This window comes from Puccinia triticina, chromosome 2A (assembly GCF_026914185.1).
Source record: "Puccinia triticina chromosome 2A, complete sequence".
Taxonomy (NCBI): Eukaryota; Fungi; Basidiomycota; class Pucciniomycetes; order Pucciniales; family Pucciniaceae; genus Puccinia; species Puccinia triticina.
In genome coordinates, this window is record NC_070559.1 from 2,483,092 (window position 1) to 2,501,232 (window position 18,141).

At 45.0% G+C, this 18,141-nt stretch overlaps 4 protein-coding genes across 4 annotated transcripts; 2 read left to right on the forward strand and 2 right to left on the reverse strand.

Annotated features, from left to right (window-relative positions):
* Positions 1-960: 960 nt before the first annotated feature.
* On the reverse strand, positions 961-2,444 carry PtA15_2A249 (uncharacterized protein; the record flags this gene model as incomplete). Its single annotated transcript, XM_053166250.1, has 7 exons — positions 961-1,002; positions 1,073-1,182; positions 1,246-1,657; positions 1,738-1,918; positions 1,979-2,021; positions 2,125-2,203; positions 2,316-2,444. 7 exons carry the CDS (start codon positions 2,442-2,444, stop codon positions 961-963), a joined length of 996 nt encoding a protein of 331 aa, XP_053017491.1.
* A 72-nt stretch (positions 2,445-2,516) lies between these two features.
* Positions 2,517-2,876, reverse strand: PtA15_2A250 (uncharacterized protein; the record flags this gene model as incomplete). The annotated part of the gene is made up of 1 exon (XM_053166252.1): positions 2,517-2,876. One exon carries the CDS (start codon positions 2,874-2,876, stop codon positions 2,517-2,519), a length of 360 nt encoding a protein of 119 aa, XP_053017492.1.
* A 10,075-nt stretch (positions 2,877-12,951) lies between these two features.
* PtA15_2A251 (uncharacterized protein) lies at positions 12,952-13,810 on the forward strand (the record flags this gene model as incomplete). The annotated part of the gene is made up of 3 exons (XM_053166253.1): positions 12,952-12,982; positions 13,065-13,119; positions 13,201-13,810. The coding sequence occupies 3 exons, from the start codon at positions 12,952-12,954 to the stop codon at positions 13,808-13,810; spliced, it is 696 nt and encodes a 231-aa protein (XP_053017493.1).
* A 31-nt stretch (positions 13,811-13,841) lies between these two features.
* Positions 13,842-17,010, forward strand: PtA15_2A252 (uncharacterized protein; the record flags this gene model as incomplete). The annotated part of the gene is made up of 4 exons (XM_053166254.1): positions 13,842-13,980; positions 14,067-14,238; positions 14,319-14,375; positions 16,989-17,010. 4 exons carry the CDS (start codon positions 13,842-13,844, stop codon positions 17,008-17,010), a joined length of 390 nt encoding a protein of 129 aa, XP_053017494.1.
* Positions 17,011-18,141: the final 1,131 nt, after the last annotated feature.

Here is an 18,141-nt window from a genome sequence, read left to right on the forward strand (position 1 = left end):
TCCTAATTCAGACTTTGTTTCCCTTCTCATTCTCAAAACCATTCACTGTCAACTCACTCTTTTATTCTCTTAGTCTCTTGTCTTCTTGCCTGTCCTGTTTCATCCGGTTGTCCATTTCTTATTGATATTCTATCAACTCAGGGGTTTTTCTTTTTTCTCATTTTCTTTCTGATCTAAAAGATTCATATTCTCATATCGATTGTTTTCAGTTTCTGGTCTTTGGTTCTTTGAAGTACAGTCAACAGCCCTTTATCAAGGCTTTTATTGAACACCAAATTCCAAAAACAAACATTCAAGCAGGCTTAGGGGGTGTAGTACAGTGTGGCTTGCATGCACCTTTGCAACTTGGTGTTCAAAAATAACTTGAACACCAACTTGCCAAAGTGCATGCAAGTCACATCTGGCCAACTTTGAAACCCCCTATTAGTGGGAGAGGAAAATCAAGAAACATTGGTCCCCTTGGCCAAGTGATTGGTCTGCTGATGCATGGGGGGAAGTATCAATACACCACATGCCTTGAATTTGTTGGGTTCTGCCGAGCGAGATTGAATCCTGCAATCTAGCTAGTGTCATGAAACGGACTGTTTGCCCAACTGGTTGGTTGATTATGATTGGGCCGGGCTCAAGAGAAACCAACTATGTCTATCTGGTGATTGAGAGGATGGGCACATCCCACCCTGTCCCATGAGGGCAGGGGAGCCTTCCGACAGGTTAAATTTTCAAATGGAACAAAGTCTGGGCAGCTGGCTCCTTCAACTATGTATGTATGTGCGTGAAGCTGCGTGGAGCGTATGAGTCTGACTATTGGTGGAGAAAATGGAGGGATGACTAGGACTACAAAAATATCAGAGAGCAAGATACGTTGTATGGTAGCTGACAAAGGAGACAATGACATGAGGGAATCCAAACACTATGAAGATGAGCAGGCAAAAAGAAAACAGAAATGCGGTGATAAAGTTGCTATGGAGTAGTCATGGGAGAAAATGGGCCCACTGAGCGCGACTGTTGTTGGAAGAAAATCCAAGGATTAGCTTATTGGTGGAAGCGGCTCAGAGTAATGCTGGTGACTAACAAGAGAGTAAGAATCTAATCTGCCCCACAGCCACGAAACGAGACCATTATAATGAATCGATGAGTACGGAAACAGGGCTGATGTCTCGGCAGTGACAGCAGTCCAGTCATCTAACGAACACAAAGCCAGCTCAGCAGCCTTCTCTACTAGTAAAAATAAGCAGACAGGATTACCTGTCATCTGTTGACGAAGGGCAAGATAATCCGCGGTTTTGTCGGTGAGGATCGCATCAACACCCCATTTGCAGGCTTCAATCATTTCCTGGCGGTCGTTGACGGTCCAAACGAGGAGGCTTTTACCGGCCTTTTGGCAATCCTCTCTAAACGACAAGCCCTCCCAGCCTACAAGACACGAAAACTTCATGCTGAACGTTGAGCAAGCGTCCCAAAAGTATTTCCGAGCTATTGAAGGAGAACTGCCGATGTAGGCCTTTCTAAGTGCAGGTAAAAGCCGAGCAGAAGGTTCGAGGAATTTCGGGTGCCACAAGCCGAGTACCAGACGCGGGCTGAGGAGAAGGGCATGGTCCTCAAATCGTTCAATTGAAGCTTTGATCAGAGCAAATAACCGCTCAGGATCATTGTTCGGCTGCAGGTTTCGACGGCCAAGAAAGGTGCGAGTCAGTGGAGTGGAAGGAATGATTGGAAGACGAAGGTGTCGCTTCGGACCTTGCAATCAATGTTGAAGACGACGTGGCGATTTTCTTTAAGCATCAGTAGGTCCATCGCCTCATCGAAGGTGGGGATCTTCTGATGAGGTGCCTTGAGAGTGCGAATGCCATCGATTCCCCCAACATAAGGCAAGCTGCCAATCAGGCCTTGGCCATCGGTTGTGCGCTCGAGGGATGGGCTAGATAAGAAGGATGGATGAGGTTTAATCGAAAGATGGGCATTCAAGCAGATCCCTCACTCATGGAACATCAGAACCACGTCATCGGCGGACACATGGACATCTGGGGAGTACGCCATTTCCGACAAGGGACAGGGGTCAGTGATCAAGGCTTCAGACAGGATCAGGATCATGATACGCTGGTCTAGCGCTTCTTCGCCGCTTACCGCTTTCAATCCCTTCAGCACCATCCTTGATTGCGGCTTCAAAAGAGCATAGCGTGTTCTCGGGGAAACTAGCGGACGCCTTTCAACGATGTTTGTTTCGAGTCATATGATGGGATTGACAATAAGACGCGTAGAGAAAATGTCAGAATGCCGCCATCTGATTGGCAGATGGAGAGGTAAGTTTGACTGACCCCTCGATGGCCCCAGCAGAGGGGCAAACTGCTTGGCTTATTCCCGACGATAGTTCCAGTGTCGGAAGTAGGGATGGCGGATTGCAGACCATCCTCGCGGGGATGGTGGGCCAAGATTGGGGCAGACATGAAAGTGGGGTGGTGGTTGGTTGTATGCGGCTAACAGGGTCTCTGCCAGGGTGGATCTCTATACATGTCAAGCTAGGTTAAAGTAGGCCTCCCGCTAGCATCGGGGGCGGGGTGTGGACAGGCCCCCGGAGGTATCTTGTGGCAAGCTACCCGGAAGCGGGGCTTCTTGCCGTTTTCGGACACGCCAGGCGGAAGGTGAAGGAAGTCCAGAAGGCTTGGCTCCTGCTTTCGTCCTTCCCTCTCTGCTTTCTTCCTTCCCTCTCTGCTTTCGTCGTCCCAATTCGGATTAGTTTCTAACGAATGGAAGAACTCACCCTTTCGGGCAACGGCAAACCTGTCCCATGATAGTGGGAGCAGCCCTTGCGAAGCCGCAGAGCCCTGGAGAAAGTAAGCCCAAAGGGCGGCACGGGTACCCCGCTGGGCTGCCTGCATGGCTGAGTGATGGAGTGCCGTCCCGAATTACCTGCATGGAGTGCAAGGTCCGCCATGAGAAATTGCAGAGTTGATGGACTGCCAATAAATGTGAGCCGCGGCCGGTCCTGACACCAGATCCCATTCGCCAAGTGAAAATTCATCAGGCATCCTCGAAAATAGAAATGGAGGAAATGCTCGAAAAAAATCACTCAAAGGGGGCAACGAGAGCAGGCAGTGAAGCAGAAATCTGTCAGCACAAAGTCTCAGACTTGGTCCCACTTGTCCGCCACCTTCCTCACCACCTTTGAGCAGACCAAAAATAGCACAGTGGGGATGCCACTGCACAGATGGCTGTGGAAGCTACCAATGGGAGTCTTAGATTGGTAGAGTCTTGAGAAGCACTGCTAGTAGAGTTTGTCAGTTACTTACATACAAACCATCACTCATATAAGAACTGAACAAATTCAGAAAACTTGATTCTTAGGGTCAGTAAGTTTTTGTTTCTTGGAGTAAGTGTAATATATACAAATACAATTGGAAGAAAAATAGTTGATTTGCACCTTAAAGGCAGATAGAATCTTCTTGCTACCTGGATTGAAATAGTAATAGAACTAAATGAATATAATGGCAAGATTTATTGAGTCTTTGTAGAGATATGAGATACTCTGAGCAACATGAAATTTCCTGCAATTGTCTAGAGGCCGTGTGCCTTTATACTTTTGCCCCAAACCTCATTAAGAGAGTGATGATTCCAGGTTAAATAGATCAATACTGATTCTGATGTAAATTTCATGTTGCTCAGAGTATCTCATATCTCTACAAAGACTCAATAAATCTTGCCATTATATTCATTTAGTTCTATTACCATTTCAATCCAGGTAGCAAGAAGATTCTATCTGCCTCTAAGGTGCAAATCAACTATTTTTCTTCCAATTGTATTTGTATATACAGATGTACTTTGCGCACTGCAAAAAACTCGTCGCGCACTGTGGGGGTCGGAAAAACGATGTTGCGGCCACAGTGCGCGGTAGCTCAAAACTAAGGTTCCAATCCGGACCCCGATGATCTGGCAATACCTGACCGGATATTGAGTTGGGTCGGGTCGCGGGATGGGTCTAGAGATACCCAGTATCCGGTCGGTTATTTCTGTATAGGAGAGGGGCAGACAAGAGGCATTGAGCGCCTTCAATCCTCTGCTCCAAGTCATTTTGACCTCTGCTGCAACATGGCAGATCAGGAACCTCTCAAATGAGAGGACTTTTCTTTTACTTTTTTTCACAAACACGACTGATAGATGAAATAAAAAAAACTACAAAGTTGGTAATTTGATGTATTGACATCAATGATGGCTTCAGCTAGCCAGTCTTTGAGACAGATCAGGGATTCGAGGGTTTTGACTTTCATCCGATTTTGTGTGTAGTCCTGGATGTATCGACCGGCAGAGAAAGCTCTCTTGGTTGGAGCACTGGATGCAGGTACCGAGAGGTATGTTTGAGCCATCGTCGCAAGGGTTGGAAACTGTTCGGAGTGTGTTTTCCAGAAGATTAGAGGATCACAAGATTCCTCTTCGCATTCGGAGCTCAGATACTAATCGACCTCTTCATCCAGAGACGACATCTTTCATTTCTTTTTTTTTGAAAAGGCTAGACTTCAACGCGTTCTTAGCCGCTGTTTTGGAAGGTTTGTCTGTTATGTGGTCTTTGTTGTATCTGTTATGCACGTATTCCTCGGCTTCACTCCAAAAGTCATCAATAATAGATTTCCTGCTGCGAGTTATCATTGCAAGCACTTCTGGAGAAAGGATGTCGATCTTGATGCGTGGGTTGAGCAAAGTTGAGCATAGATAAACAGGTTTGTTCATTGCTGAATTGAAATACCCCTTCAGCTTGTCGAGCATATCTTGCGCGGCCGGAATCAGTCCCCGAGTGCCGTATTTCTTAGAAGCCTATACATTTGGAAAAGTTTCACAAGTACAATGATTATTAATACTGATACAAGCTTAGACAAGATTGAAGAGAGTCATACATACCTCTGTAAGCTTTTCCATCAAACAAATGTATACTGGTGCTGCTAGGACCAAAGTTGGAGTTTTTTTGGGTGAGATTGTATTGGTTGCTTCTTCAAGAGGCTCCAAGAAATTACAGAGCAGCTTGACTTTATCCCATTCCTCTGGTGTAAGGTCCTACTTCTCACTCAAGTTGTGGGCTTCACAAAATTCCAAAATACAAGCTCAAGGACTAAATGCCCTCCTGAGCATGTGAAATGTGGAATTCCATTGGGTCGCTACATCATCAATCATCAATAATTTTTTCCCCATCAAGCAAATAGTGATGTCTAGCACTGCAAAAAAAACTGTGTCAACTGTGAGCAGTTGACATGCGGTAACTCTGAGGAAGCTTGTGGTGTTACACCAGCCTTACCCAAGGTTTGACTCAACCAAAGCTTCAATGCACAGTCACTGTGCACCTTGCACAGTGACTGTGCCAACAAAGGCACTTGTGCATTCAGGTGGAGTTACAATGGTAGCTTGGCTTGAGTATCCTGCATGTCAACTGCAAGCAGTTGACCAAGTTTTTTTTTGCTGTGTAGGAATGCAGCTTTTTTTAGGGGAGCGCTTTAAGAAGGTTGTGAGGCCGCTGATTCAAGAAACAACGCTTTTGAATTCTATCGGATCTGGTTCATCATTGAGGATGCTTAATAGTCCCTGCGGAAATTTGGGTGGTGGTGGTGGTGGTTGGGAGAGAGATTTTATTCCTACTTGCGCGGCGAGATTGATCACATGCGCCATACAACCAAGCATACAAGTTTGGCCGTTGAACTGAATTTGAGTCAATATATAGGAGCTCATTGTGTTGTTGTTCGTTGCATTGTTATCTGTGATACAGAATACCTTGTTGGCAATGTTGAAAGACTTCAGCACATCTATTAAGTGCTTTCCTAGATTAAATCCAGCATGAGTACCATCAACAATCCAAGCAGCTAAGACAATCAACCAAAGAGAAAAATTCTTTTCAATCCAGTGGGCTGTTACTCCTAGGATTGATTGGTTGCTAGAGGACGTCCAGGTGTCGCAGGTTAGGCTGATTTGGGAATTGATTCCGCGGAGCTGTTTGCAGAGGACTTGTTTTCCCTGTTTAAAGGTTAGCTGAATGAAAGAAGCCAACGTGTCTGCAGTACAAATAAGATTTTTTTTTCCAGGTTGCAGAGTCGAAGAAGCTTGCAAAATTCCTTGTCTTCAATAACAATGTAAGGAATGTTACAGTTGATGAAAAAGTGGGCAACCGTGGCAGTCAAGGATTTGTGGGTGAGTTTCATAGGTAATTTCCCTTTTTTCAAGAACTTTGTGATTGCGCCGGTATCCGATTTTCCTTTGTGTATTTTATGGCAGCGGTCCAAGTGATTGATTGTACTTTTAGTTGATCCCTTCCCGTCAATGGCAAGCTTTTTAAGGCATAAGTCTCTACCTCCGGGAGTTTTGTTGACCTGGCCAACATTAAAAGACACATTGTTCGTAGTTATTGTCTTGAAATATTGCCAAACCCAGCTTTTCTTGCCAGAAGCTTTGGTTTCATCATCAACTAGCCGCGTTGTTGGTTTGTTTTCCGAGGCTGAATCAATCTCAATGGGTGCAGAGTCACTAGCAGCGCGTTTTGGGGCCATTTCGGGGTCGTGGAAGCAATGGTTGAGCGTTAATTCACGCAGAGGAGCTCAGATTCCCACCAAACACACCTCAGAGCCTCAAAAGAATTTTTTTTGGTGATATCCGCCGGGTACCCAACGTTGGGTCCGGATACGCCGGGTTCAGATCTCGGGAAGGCAATACCTGAACCCGGGGCACCAGATCGGAACCTTACTTGTCATTAAGGGAGTTGTTACTCCCCTCGATGTTTGTACTAGGACTGTCCTCAATGACCGGTCTATTTTCAGTCATCAAGGGCAGCTCAAAGTGGGCCAAGGGCCGGGGGTCCAGGGTTTACCCAATTAACTGGGGGGGGGGGGGGGGGGGGGGGAGCGGTACTTGGGGGCGGTACCCGGGTACCACACCGCTTTTTCCAAAAAACAGGCACCCGGCACCGCCTTGCGGGTGTGGGAGGTGCCGGGTACTGATCAACATTCTCTAACACCAGGGGAGAAAGTCTGGCACTCTCTAGAGAGTGCCAGACCGTAACTTTATCTTTGACTTGGTCAGAAGTCAGTTCAATGTGGGTGGGTAACTTGTGTTCAACTTCGTTGACAAACTTATTAGCAACTATTGTATAAGAGTATGATGAGTTCAGTGCAACTCATCTGTAACTCCTGATAGTATCAGTTTGTATTTTATTCTATCCTTCAGGCATCTGGATTTGAAGATAAGTCATGATGACTGCCAGATACTTACCTAAACTTGTCTGATTCTGTCCTCATTACAGGCCATTTGCGTGATTTGTGAAGATTTTGTTTTGGCTTCCTCATGGACCATATTCAGCCACCTTATTCACATGAGCTATTTGGATGTAGATGTGAATTATCTGGTTTCTCCCTATGACCCATATTGTTTGTATCCTAGTGGTTTCCTGCAGCTGTTGCTTGACCATGATGACCTGGAGAGTGGGTGATGGTGCCCAGTCAGGGGATTTGGGAATCCTCTTGATGGCAGGTTTGCACTGGCAATTGAGGAGACACACTCCCTTTGATGGCCAGTACAACCCGGCCATCAAAGGGAGTCGCCCCCTAGTTGCATACTACATGTCCACCTGTGAAATATGCCAGCAATTTCACATGAAGATCCTGTACAACATTGTCACCCTGATGTTCGCCCAAAAATCAGGGTGACATTCAAATTTCATGGCCAGGTTGTACCCGCCATCAAGAGGAGTTGATGGCGAGCACAACTTGGCCATTGATTTGGATGCAGAATCCCTTTGATGGCAGGTTCCATTGGCCATCAAAGGGAGTACACACCCTGTTTGATGGCTGTTGAAACTCAGCCATTAAAGGGCTTTGATGGCTGAGTTGTAACAGTCATCAAACAGAGTTTTTACTTCCTTTGATGTCCGGTGCAATCCCAACTTAGCTAATTCCCTCCTTGGGGGAGCGAAGCGACCTCCGAAGGAGGGACTTACGCCCTATGTGGACCCTGCGGTCTGAGAGAATTATGACTTTTGGTGGGGACTTTTTTAGAATTACTCTCCCTCATGAGCCTCTGCACCATTTTTGAAATTGTTTACATTTCTGGGATGGCCCAAGCTGTCCCTATCTTTCTACTATTTTTTCCCATCCTCAACACCTCTTGTTGAGCTGTAATCAGAGTTGTAACATCATGGATTCCAGATTCTGTACAGTGCAACATGTGTGATACGGGATATAGCCAACTAGATGAAGTTGCAAAAAAAGACATTTGAATGTCATTACATATCCCTAAAAACAGGGCAATAGGTGGAAAGATTCTCCTTGATGTTCTGCATCTTTTGTTCCCCTGCAACTCAATCACATAATGTGATGTGATGAAGCTACACAGGATTGAAAAAGGCCAAGTTCCTGATTCTCTCAGGCTGCGGGGTCCACTTAGTGTATAAGTCCCTCCTTCGGAGGGTCCCTGCGGGACGGCGTCCCCCCTCCACAAAGAGAGGGACTTAGTTAAGTTAGGGTGCAATCTGGCTATCAAAGGGAGGCTGCCTTCATTAATTGTCCGCGCTGTACCAGCCATTGCGGGTATTTCACACTGCCTTCAATTGCTGGGCTGCAGCGGCCATCAAAAGGAGTACATGCTCCCTTTTTGCTGCTACAACTCTGCTGTCAAAGGGAGTGGAAAATTCTCTTGATGGCAGGGTTGTACCCGCCATTGAGAAGACACCCTCCCTTTGACGGCCAGTAAAACCTGGCCATCAAAGGGAGTTGCCTGCTAGTTTCATCCTACAGGTCTATCCGTGACATAGGCCATCAATGTCACATTAAAATCCTGCTCAAGATTGTCACCCTGATGTTCGCCCAAACATCAGGGTGACATTCATGGCCAGGTTTTACCCGCCATCAAGAGGAGTTGATGGTGGGTACAACTTGGCCATCAGAGGTAGACTCCCTTTGATGGCCAGGTTGTACTGGCCATCAAAGGGAGTACACACCCTGTTCAATGTCTGTTACAACACGGCCATCTAAGGGCTTTGATGGCCGAGTTGTAACAGCCATCAAGTTAATTTTGAACTCCCTTCAATGTCGGGTGAAAAACATCTATTGAAGGGAGTCTGCATCCAATTTATGAGCTATACCAGCCATTGGGGGGATCTCACACTCCCTTTGATTGATAGGCTTTATCTGCCATCAAAAGGAGTACACTATCCCTTTAATGGCTGGTGCAACTCTTCGATCAAAGGGAGTGGGGAAGTGAGAAATCCTCTTGATGGCTGGGTTGTACCAGCCATTGAGGAGACACAATCACTTTGATGGCTAGTAAAAACTGGCCATTGAAGGGAGTTTCCCACTAGCTGCATCCTACAGGTCCAACTTTGAAGTAGGCCAGAAATTTTGCAAGATCCTGTTTAACCATTTCCACCCTGAATTTTGCCCAAATTTGAGGGTGAAATTCATGTCCGAGTTGTAATTGCCATCAAGAGGAGTTGAAAATCTCATCAATGACTGGTATAAATCAGCCATCATAAGCAGTTTGCATCCAATTAACCAGCGCTCTGTACCATCCATGAGGAGAAATTCACACTTCCTTCATTAGCTGGGTTTTAGCAGCTATTGAAGGGAGTACACACTCCCTTCAAAGGCTGGTAAAACTCTGCCATTAAAAAGAGTGCACACTCCTCTTGATGGCAGGTTTGTGTTGGCCATTGAGGAGACACTCCCTCAAATGGCCAGTACAACCCTGGCATCAAAACTCTGTCAAATGAGGTTGGTAACAATAGTGATTCCAAGACCACACTTGTTCACGCACTTTATAACTTAAGGTACAATCCTGGATAAGTTAGCCACTACTCAGGTCTGGTGATGATTAAATGTTAAACTGTGGAGCCCAGGGGATCACGTGTTTCCAGTGGTCAGGCAATTTGAAAAATTGATGCTAATTACATTGAAAAATGTTTGGCCTGAACAAAAATTTTGCAACACACCAGGCAGGGAAGAGATGATTATGGTATCTTCCACCTCCTCCCACTTCAGGTCTATCTGACAGAGAAGTTGGATTGTACCACCCTGAAATGATAACCAGGAGATGCATACATCCTGAGGTCCCCTTGTGGCTTGATCAGTTGAGCCTGCCTGGTCACAGTGTCATTGACCAAGATTGGCCTGTTCTGATGGACACATGAATTTCAGGATCCTCAGCTGGAACAACCATGGAATGTGTTCCAGGTTGAGTCAGGCTGGAGTTGAGCATTGGGTGAAGTGAAGTTGTGGAATTTGCCATAGGGTTAGGATGAAGATGATATCAGCCTGAGTTGAACATAACATCACTATTGACACAAGCTTAATTTGTGTATGTGGCACACATGTTGCATGCCTGATACCCGCTGTGGTAAGACCAATCCAAACCAAAACCCTTGAAAATAGGTTAAAATACATACGGACTTACTTCGCGCACTGCAAAAAACACTTCGCGCACTGCACAGTGCGCGGATTCCCAAACACTTCGCGCACTGCGGGTAAACTACACAACTTTTTGAAGATTTTTCTTGACAAATCAATAGACAGGCTTCTCATTGGCCTCTCTGAATTTTTTGGAAGTTTTTCAAAGCATTCTTCTATGTTTAAAAAAATCATTAAAAACCAGAGGAAATGTAGGATTTGGGCGCCTAAAAAACAAGGTTCCCATAGCCCAAAAATTCCAAATAGTTTGTTGAGTAATCTAACATGTAAGAACAGCTACTTCAAAACTTTTCAGCCACTTTGTGCAAGCATACAGGTCTGGAAAATAAGAAACTTCACCACATATGAGCACATTGCATCTAAATTATCCTCATTTTTCAGACCTGTATGCTTGCAAAAAAGTGGCTGAAAAGTTTTGAAGTAGCTGTCCTTACATGTTTCATTACTCAACAAATTATTTGAAATTTTTGGGCTATGGGAACCTTGTTTTTTAGGCGCCCAAATTCTACATTTCTTCTGGTTTTTAATGATTTTTTTAAACATAGAAGAATGATTTGAAAAACTTCCAAAAAATTCAGAGAGGCCAATGAGAAGCCTTTCTATTGATTTGTCAAGAAAAATCTTCAAAAAAGTTGCGTAGTTTACCCGCAGTGCGCGAAGTGTTTTTTGCAGTGCGCGAAGTAAGTCTGAATACATATTACATACATTGAATTCATGTACACACCGTCAAAAAGCGTGGAAGAATTTAGTTTACAAGTTATGGGACTATTACATACAAATTACATGAGAACTGTTTATCTTAATGTGCTTAAAAGCGCTGAACACCCTTGAAACCACATGTATACAATTTTGTTTTCACACAGTGTTTATTTTATCACAAATACACTTAGAAATCACTCATGTCTTGGCAATCACCTGTATTAGGTCATATTTTCCCCAATAGGATCTTTCCCCCACTTTGATTTACAATCACACATATTGAATTCCTTCTCAGATGTGATTTTCCTTCCCAATTAGTCCAAGCCAAGTGATCATAACCCAAAGGGGAAATTGTTTTCATTACATATGTAAATCTTTCCCAACTGGTACATTTATTTCACATTACATTGAACAGCTTTCCCCATTAGTACATTTATTTCACTACATTGTAAATCACTCTCAGGCGTGATTTTTCCTATAAAAGGAGGCCTCTCTTGCCCCTTCTTGTTTTCTTTCCCCCTCATGCTTGCATTAGTGAATGAAAATTGATATCATTCAGCAGACATCACTTCAAAAATTGCCCCCATCAAAATCCAAGTTTATTAAAGACAGAGAAACACAGAAACAAAGATCAAGGGTTTCCCCTACAAGTTAACCAAATCACAAAAAAAAAAATGCAAGGGTTCCCCCTTTCAAAAAAAACAAATCACAGAAAGCCTTCTTAACACAAAATTCAAACACCACAAACTGGACCCACTATCCATCCCTGTCTAGCAGGGTTTAAAATAGTGGGTGGATGACCCCCAGCGCGCCGCATTGAAGGCATTATGCAAAGGGGGGCCACCGAGTATCCCCCCCTCAAACTGCGCAAGTGCAACAGCGGAGAGGGTGAGGACGAACCGCACACTGGAATTACAGCGGCAGAGGACGTCCTGGCGGACACAAACCAGCAAGCTGAAGCTTATTTTATAGACAATCCAGCACTAAGGCTCTCAAGACCCACCAACTCGACTGCCACAATAATCAAGCCCTGACAACTACGCCACCGCCACGCCCCTCCGGTACCTCTGACCTGCACAGTGGTGTTTTGACTGGCTAGGCGTTGTCTAGGTTTTGGGCTGTGCATGACAACAACAACAAGAGTCCCCGCCAATAATATCCAGAAACCACCAAGCAACCCAAGCCCCATCACCAGCCTCAGGGCCAAGATTTGAACTCAAATCCACGCCACCAGCCCTTGAGCTCCGACTCAACCTTCCCCTCGACTAGAGTCTAGCAACACCTTCCGTTTGTGGCTCTTGGGCCCTGATAGGTGTCGCCTGCCCCATCCGCACCCTCAACTGCCACACCGTCTGTCAAGCACTAGCACAGGAAGCGATATACAAGCTGATCCAGAAAGAGGTGGGCTTTGACAAGATCTGCAAGATCCTCTTGCAGGTGTTTTGCCAGGAGCTTGAGCCGCTGATTGGTGTGTGGGTGGCAGCAATCATCTTTGCAAACATTGAGGAGATCATGCTGTTTGGGACAACATTTGTGAGCGCACTGGACTCCTGGAGGGCAGGCCCAGACAGCCGGCGCCCAGGTTCAGGTCAACAGCAACATTGTGCTTGACTACATCCAGGGCGTGATCAAGGTATTCAGAAACTGCTGCAGAAACTCGGCTAAAGCCTCCCCATCCTCGCCAACTTGATGCTCCAACACTCCATTGCTGACCGGCTCAATGGGCTCAAAGTCAAGGGCCTCAACCTCGAGCATTACTTTCTCCAGCCTATGCAACTGTTGATCGCCCAGGTGAGCAATCTCCTACTCCATCCGATACCCGGCGAGGATGGCAATGCCAAACGGATGCTTCCAAATCGGTAAGCACTGCTCCCCTCACTAATCCTTGGCTCACTGCTTACCCGGAATCACCCAATCTGACATAACATTTGTCTTCTTCAGGTGCCAAATTCTGGGAGGTGGTCTCCGACGAACACGGTATCGCTACTGATGGGAAGTACGTTGATCTTTCTTGAGCTTAGCTCCCCACCATATATGATCGAGACCGCTGATTAGAACCACTCGATCCATCATCCAGATACAAGGGTACCACCGATCTCAACTTTGTGTTTGGACAGTCCGGTGCCGGTAACAACTGGGCCAAGGGACATTACACTCAGGGTGCCAAATTAGTCGACTCAGTGCTAGACGTCGTCCGCAAGGAAGCCGAGGGATGCGACTGCCTCCAAGGTTTTCAGATCACCCACTCCCTTGGTGGTGGAACCGGTGCTGGAATGGGAACCTTGCTGATCTCCAAAATCCGAGAAGAATTCCCCGACCGTATGATGGCCACCTTCTCCGTCGTCCCCTCGCCCAAGGTCTCTGATACCGTCGTTGAGCCCTACAACGCGACCTTGTCGGTCCACCAACTGGTCGAAAACTCTGACGAGACCTTCTGTATCAACAACAAGGCCCTCTACGACATCTGTTTCCGCACCCTGAAGTTGGCCACACCCACCTACGGTGACCTCAACCACTTGGTCTCGATCGTCATGAGTGGTATCACCACCTGTCTCCGATTCCCCGGTCAGCTGAACTCCGACTTGCGTAAACTGGCCGTCAACATGGTCCCCTTCCCCCGATTGCATTTCTTCATGGTCGGATTTGCTCCACTTACCGCCCGTGGGAGCCAGCAGTACCGTGCCTGAGTTGACCTCGCATATGTTCGATGCCAAGAACATGATGGCTGCCTCAGACCCGAGACACAGCCAATACTTGACCGTCGCCGCCTACTTCCGTGGTAAGGTTTCGATGAAAGAAGTCGAAGAAAACATGCTGTCAGTCCAAAGCAAGAACTCGAACTACTTTGTTGAGTGGAGTAAGTCATATTTTGCGCAGATGACTATCCCTTTACGCCTCTCGGTGTACTCTACTAATCGCGGTCCTCTCTTTATCTCATGGCAGTTCCAAACAACGTCCAAACCGCTCATTGTGACATCGCACCTCGTGCACACAAGATGTCTGTGACATTTATCGGTAACTCGACTGCCATCCAAGATTTGTTCAAGCGGGTGGCCAATCAATTCACGGCCATGTTCAGACGTAAAGCTTTCCTGCATTGGTACACTGGAGAAGGGTGCGTCTAGGCATTCCTCAGATGTTTTATATGTCAACGAGTTGCTCATCTCTCTCTCTTGGCGCTCGTTCCCTCATCAGAATGGACGAGATGGAATTCACGGAAGCAGAATCCAACATGCAGGATCTGGTTGCTGAGTACCAGCAGTACCAAGAGGCTCATATGTAGTCCCGGATCCTCCACCCCCTACCTAGCCTGGCAAACATCCTTCTCTCCACGCTAGGTAAGTCGCCTTCTTTCCTCCTTCTCTCTCTTCTCTCTCTTCATCCAAAAGTTGTAGATACTAAGAGAGATCATTCTCTCCACACTAGGTTCTTCCTCCCTTCATCTTAAATGTTAGTGACTTGGGCCCTGAATCTCACAAGACAAGTTCTCAGCACCCCCCATTTGATCCTTTCAGTGAAGAGTCCCAGTTGGACTCTTACACTATGATTTTATTTTCATCTTTCTTGCAGGAAAATTATTCCTCTGAATATGTACATAGCTTTCCTGATCAAGACTCTGTGGGCTTCCTTATACCAACAGTGGACCATATCTCCCCTGACTATTTAATAAATCTTGCAGTATAATTGAAGAAAACATTTGACATGTTAAGTCTACCTTGTTATGGTGCTCAATGCTTTGACAATTAGCATATTTCAAAGAAGATTAAGACCTTCTTTTCAGGGAATGCAAAATATCTGCATATATTATCTGTTTATTTCCCTGCAAAAGGTGATTAAATTAGCAGTATTCCCCAATGTGAGAGGTTTTATGCTTTTAACATTGAGAATCCCAAGTGACAAAAACAACACATTCAGATTAATTGCATGAAATTTTTGTTGAGGAGTAGAAATTGAGTTGTTTCATGCAACAACGTAACATAAGTTATGCAGCTAAAATACAAAGCAAGCTATGAAAACAAGCTCTGGGGGGTTGCAGCGGCGCAGCCGCCTTGGACTCTAGTATTGTCTTATAAAATTGCCCCCTCATCAAATATTGCCTCAACTTCTCACTTGACTTGAAAATCTGACTTATTAATTTAAGTTCAGGAATCTCCCAGAGTAATCATCACGCCAAACTCTTCTAAATTATAACATTACATCAAAATTACATATTACAAGGTTTAAAATAGTAACAAGATTTACATAGTTAAATTCAGGAAGATTCCGCCACACTAAAATAAATAGTGTATCTCCTAGAGCTTAATTATAGGAGGGAAGCCCTTCAAGCACCCGTGTAAACTGTCAAATCCGTGATATTTACATTTCCCCTCCAAGCTCTGCTTACGCCTTGCGTGAGAGTTCCACACCGCCAGGGTTGCTGAAGGAAGTTACGGTCTGGCACTCTCTAGAGAGTGCCACACTTTCTCCCCTGGTGTAAGCTACTCTGCTCAATGAACAATCTGTGCCTGTCATCAGATTCAAAGGGAGTAGCACCCTTGATGACCATTTTGTGTTGGTCATTGAGGGGTCCTACTCCCCTCAATGACCAAGGTGTGCTGGTCTAACAAGTTGGGCGGGTGGGTGTGGAACCACAGATTTATCTAGGGTGTTGAGTGGCTCACCCCTTTTACAGGGTATCATATTGGAGTGTGGAGATGGGGTATTGTGGCTTTGTACACCATATATTGATATATTGAACCAGTTTTGGGGTACCCTGTGGCTCACCCCAAATTACATGGGGCATGAGGTGCTTTACCCCATCTTCACAGGGGTGCACAAAAGTACACCCCAAGTGGTTTGGAGTACATTTCAGCAGTACCCCTTTTTGGTGTGCATGATGTAAATTTTTGGGGTGCATTTAGGCCTACCCTATTTTTTATGCCCCCCTGTCAGCATTAGAGTCAGTGTAGCTGACCTAAAGTCTGCCTTTATCATTTATTTCTACATAAATCCTCTTATGAATTTTTAAGTTTAAGGTTGAACCTTTCTTTGACTTCAGATTCTTTTATCCCATCCAATTCTAACCCTAGTCTACACTGGGAAATTTTCAATATCTCCTCTCCTCCATAGAGGTTCATATTTTCAACACATGCATGCGGCACCACAGATCAGGTGAAACAGAGCACTCCAAACACATGTACATATGTGATTATGTCAGCCAACTTAATATAACTACTGTCACAGGTGCTTACTGATATTGACAGTAAGTAAACTCTTTCACTGAACCTTGCTTATCTCAGAGTGAAATTCTGTGTCTCTTGATTGCTTCTCTTCCTTTCTCTTCTCCCAAACCCATCCAATATCAAGGTTACTCTGTTAAGCCTAGACCTACTCTAAAAGTCAGAGCAGATTAGTTTACTAATTCTGTTCCCCCCACCATTTCCTTGGTGCGGGCAGAGGTTGTTGCCCCTTTTGGTCTGGCACAGCTATCCTTACAACTTTTCCATTGTTCAAGTTGTCTTTGAGGATCCTCACTTGTTGAGTAGATAGACCATCTCCTGATCATCTTTTATCTCTTTCTCTCTCTCTCTCTCTACTTCTGTTTGTATTTCTTATCCCAGAAGTTCCCACCATTTTTTCTTGTGCCCTGTTGTCACTTTAGAGACACAAGCTCACACCTCCCCTGCTCCACCTTTTTTTTCTGTGTTCTGGAGCTGCTTGATTTATCCCCCCCCCCCCCCCCCCCCCCCCCCCCCCCTGGCTGGCCTCCTCAGTCAAAGATCACAATGCTTGAATATTGTTTATGCCTCCCCCCCCTGCTCCATGTTGGCTAATCAGAAATAAAAACAATATACATAATAAAATCACCCAATACCCCATATACAGGATTGGATTCTTGATCCAATAGGATCAGATTGTCAATCCTATACAGATTTTCTGCCCAGCATGTATTGGGGAAACCAATCATACATTGGATTGGGATTGCATTGCCTGCTCAATGTGATCCACAATTTTGCAATCTTATGCATTAAGCAAACAATACAATCCAATGTGTATGCACATAAAACACATGGATTGTATTGGTTGCAGAGCTGTGTCTATTCAGGGAATTTTATTTGATTGATGAATCTAAAAATAAACTGTTGTTCTTAAACACGCTGGCTGGAGATGTTTTTGGTTAGATATCATTCAATCTTCCAAATATGTTCCTTTAATGAAGACAGATCATGAAAAGATAGTTAAATTTTCAAATTATGTCAGGAAAAAACTATGTGGTACTTTGAAATCAATGTGGAAAAGGAAATCTGCATGTTGATAATTAGATGGTCCAGAAAAGTTAAACTCCAATTTGTGTGATGAACACTTGCTTTGGATACCTGGACTTTCTGGGCTGTTTTGGAACTATTAGATTAGCCTGCTGGAATTTTAAGCTGGGAAATTGGTCAACTTGTGGTAAACTTCTTCTGGTGTAAGCTGTTATGCCGCATGATTCTTTTAGGAACTCTGGCCAATTCAAGCTGCGTTGCTTTCTGGAATATTTTTGACTTAAATCCTGATACCAATCAAGACAGGAATTATTGATTGATTGTGAAGGAGGAAAGGCAAGTTTTTAGTGAGTTATGCAGATAGGAGAGGAAGCATTTGATATTGAGTTACTTTGCTCCAATATTGGCTCTATTTGGTTGAGAAATCAGTGCTCACCTCTTAATAATTGGTCCCAGGACGGGTCTGAAAACAGTGTAGGGAATGCGGTTGGTTTTTGCCGTGGGTCTGTTGGTCTGGTGGTTGATCTCGTCGGTAATGTTGATGAGATGATTTGTTTGCTTGGGTGCATCATTTCGTCTTCTATCAGGCCGCATCGCCAAAGCAGTTGTGCAATTGTTGTGTTCTGAAACATAGGATGATACTTGCTGTTTTTCACCAGATGATGATTGATCATCAAACGAATAGCTAAGAAGATTGATTTGCGAAGCTGATGGATTCTTCTATCCGTCCAAATCTCTTCGAATATGGGCTTGCATTGCAATAGGATTGCAAG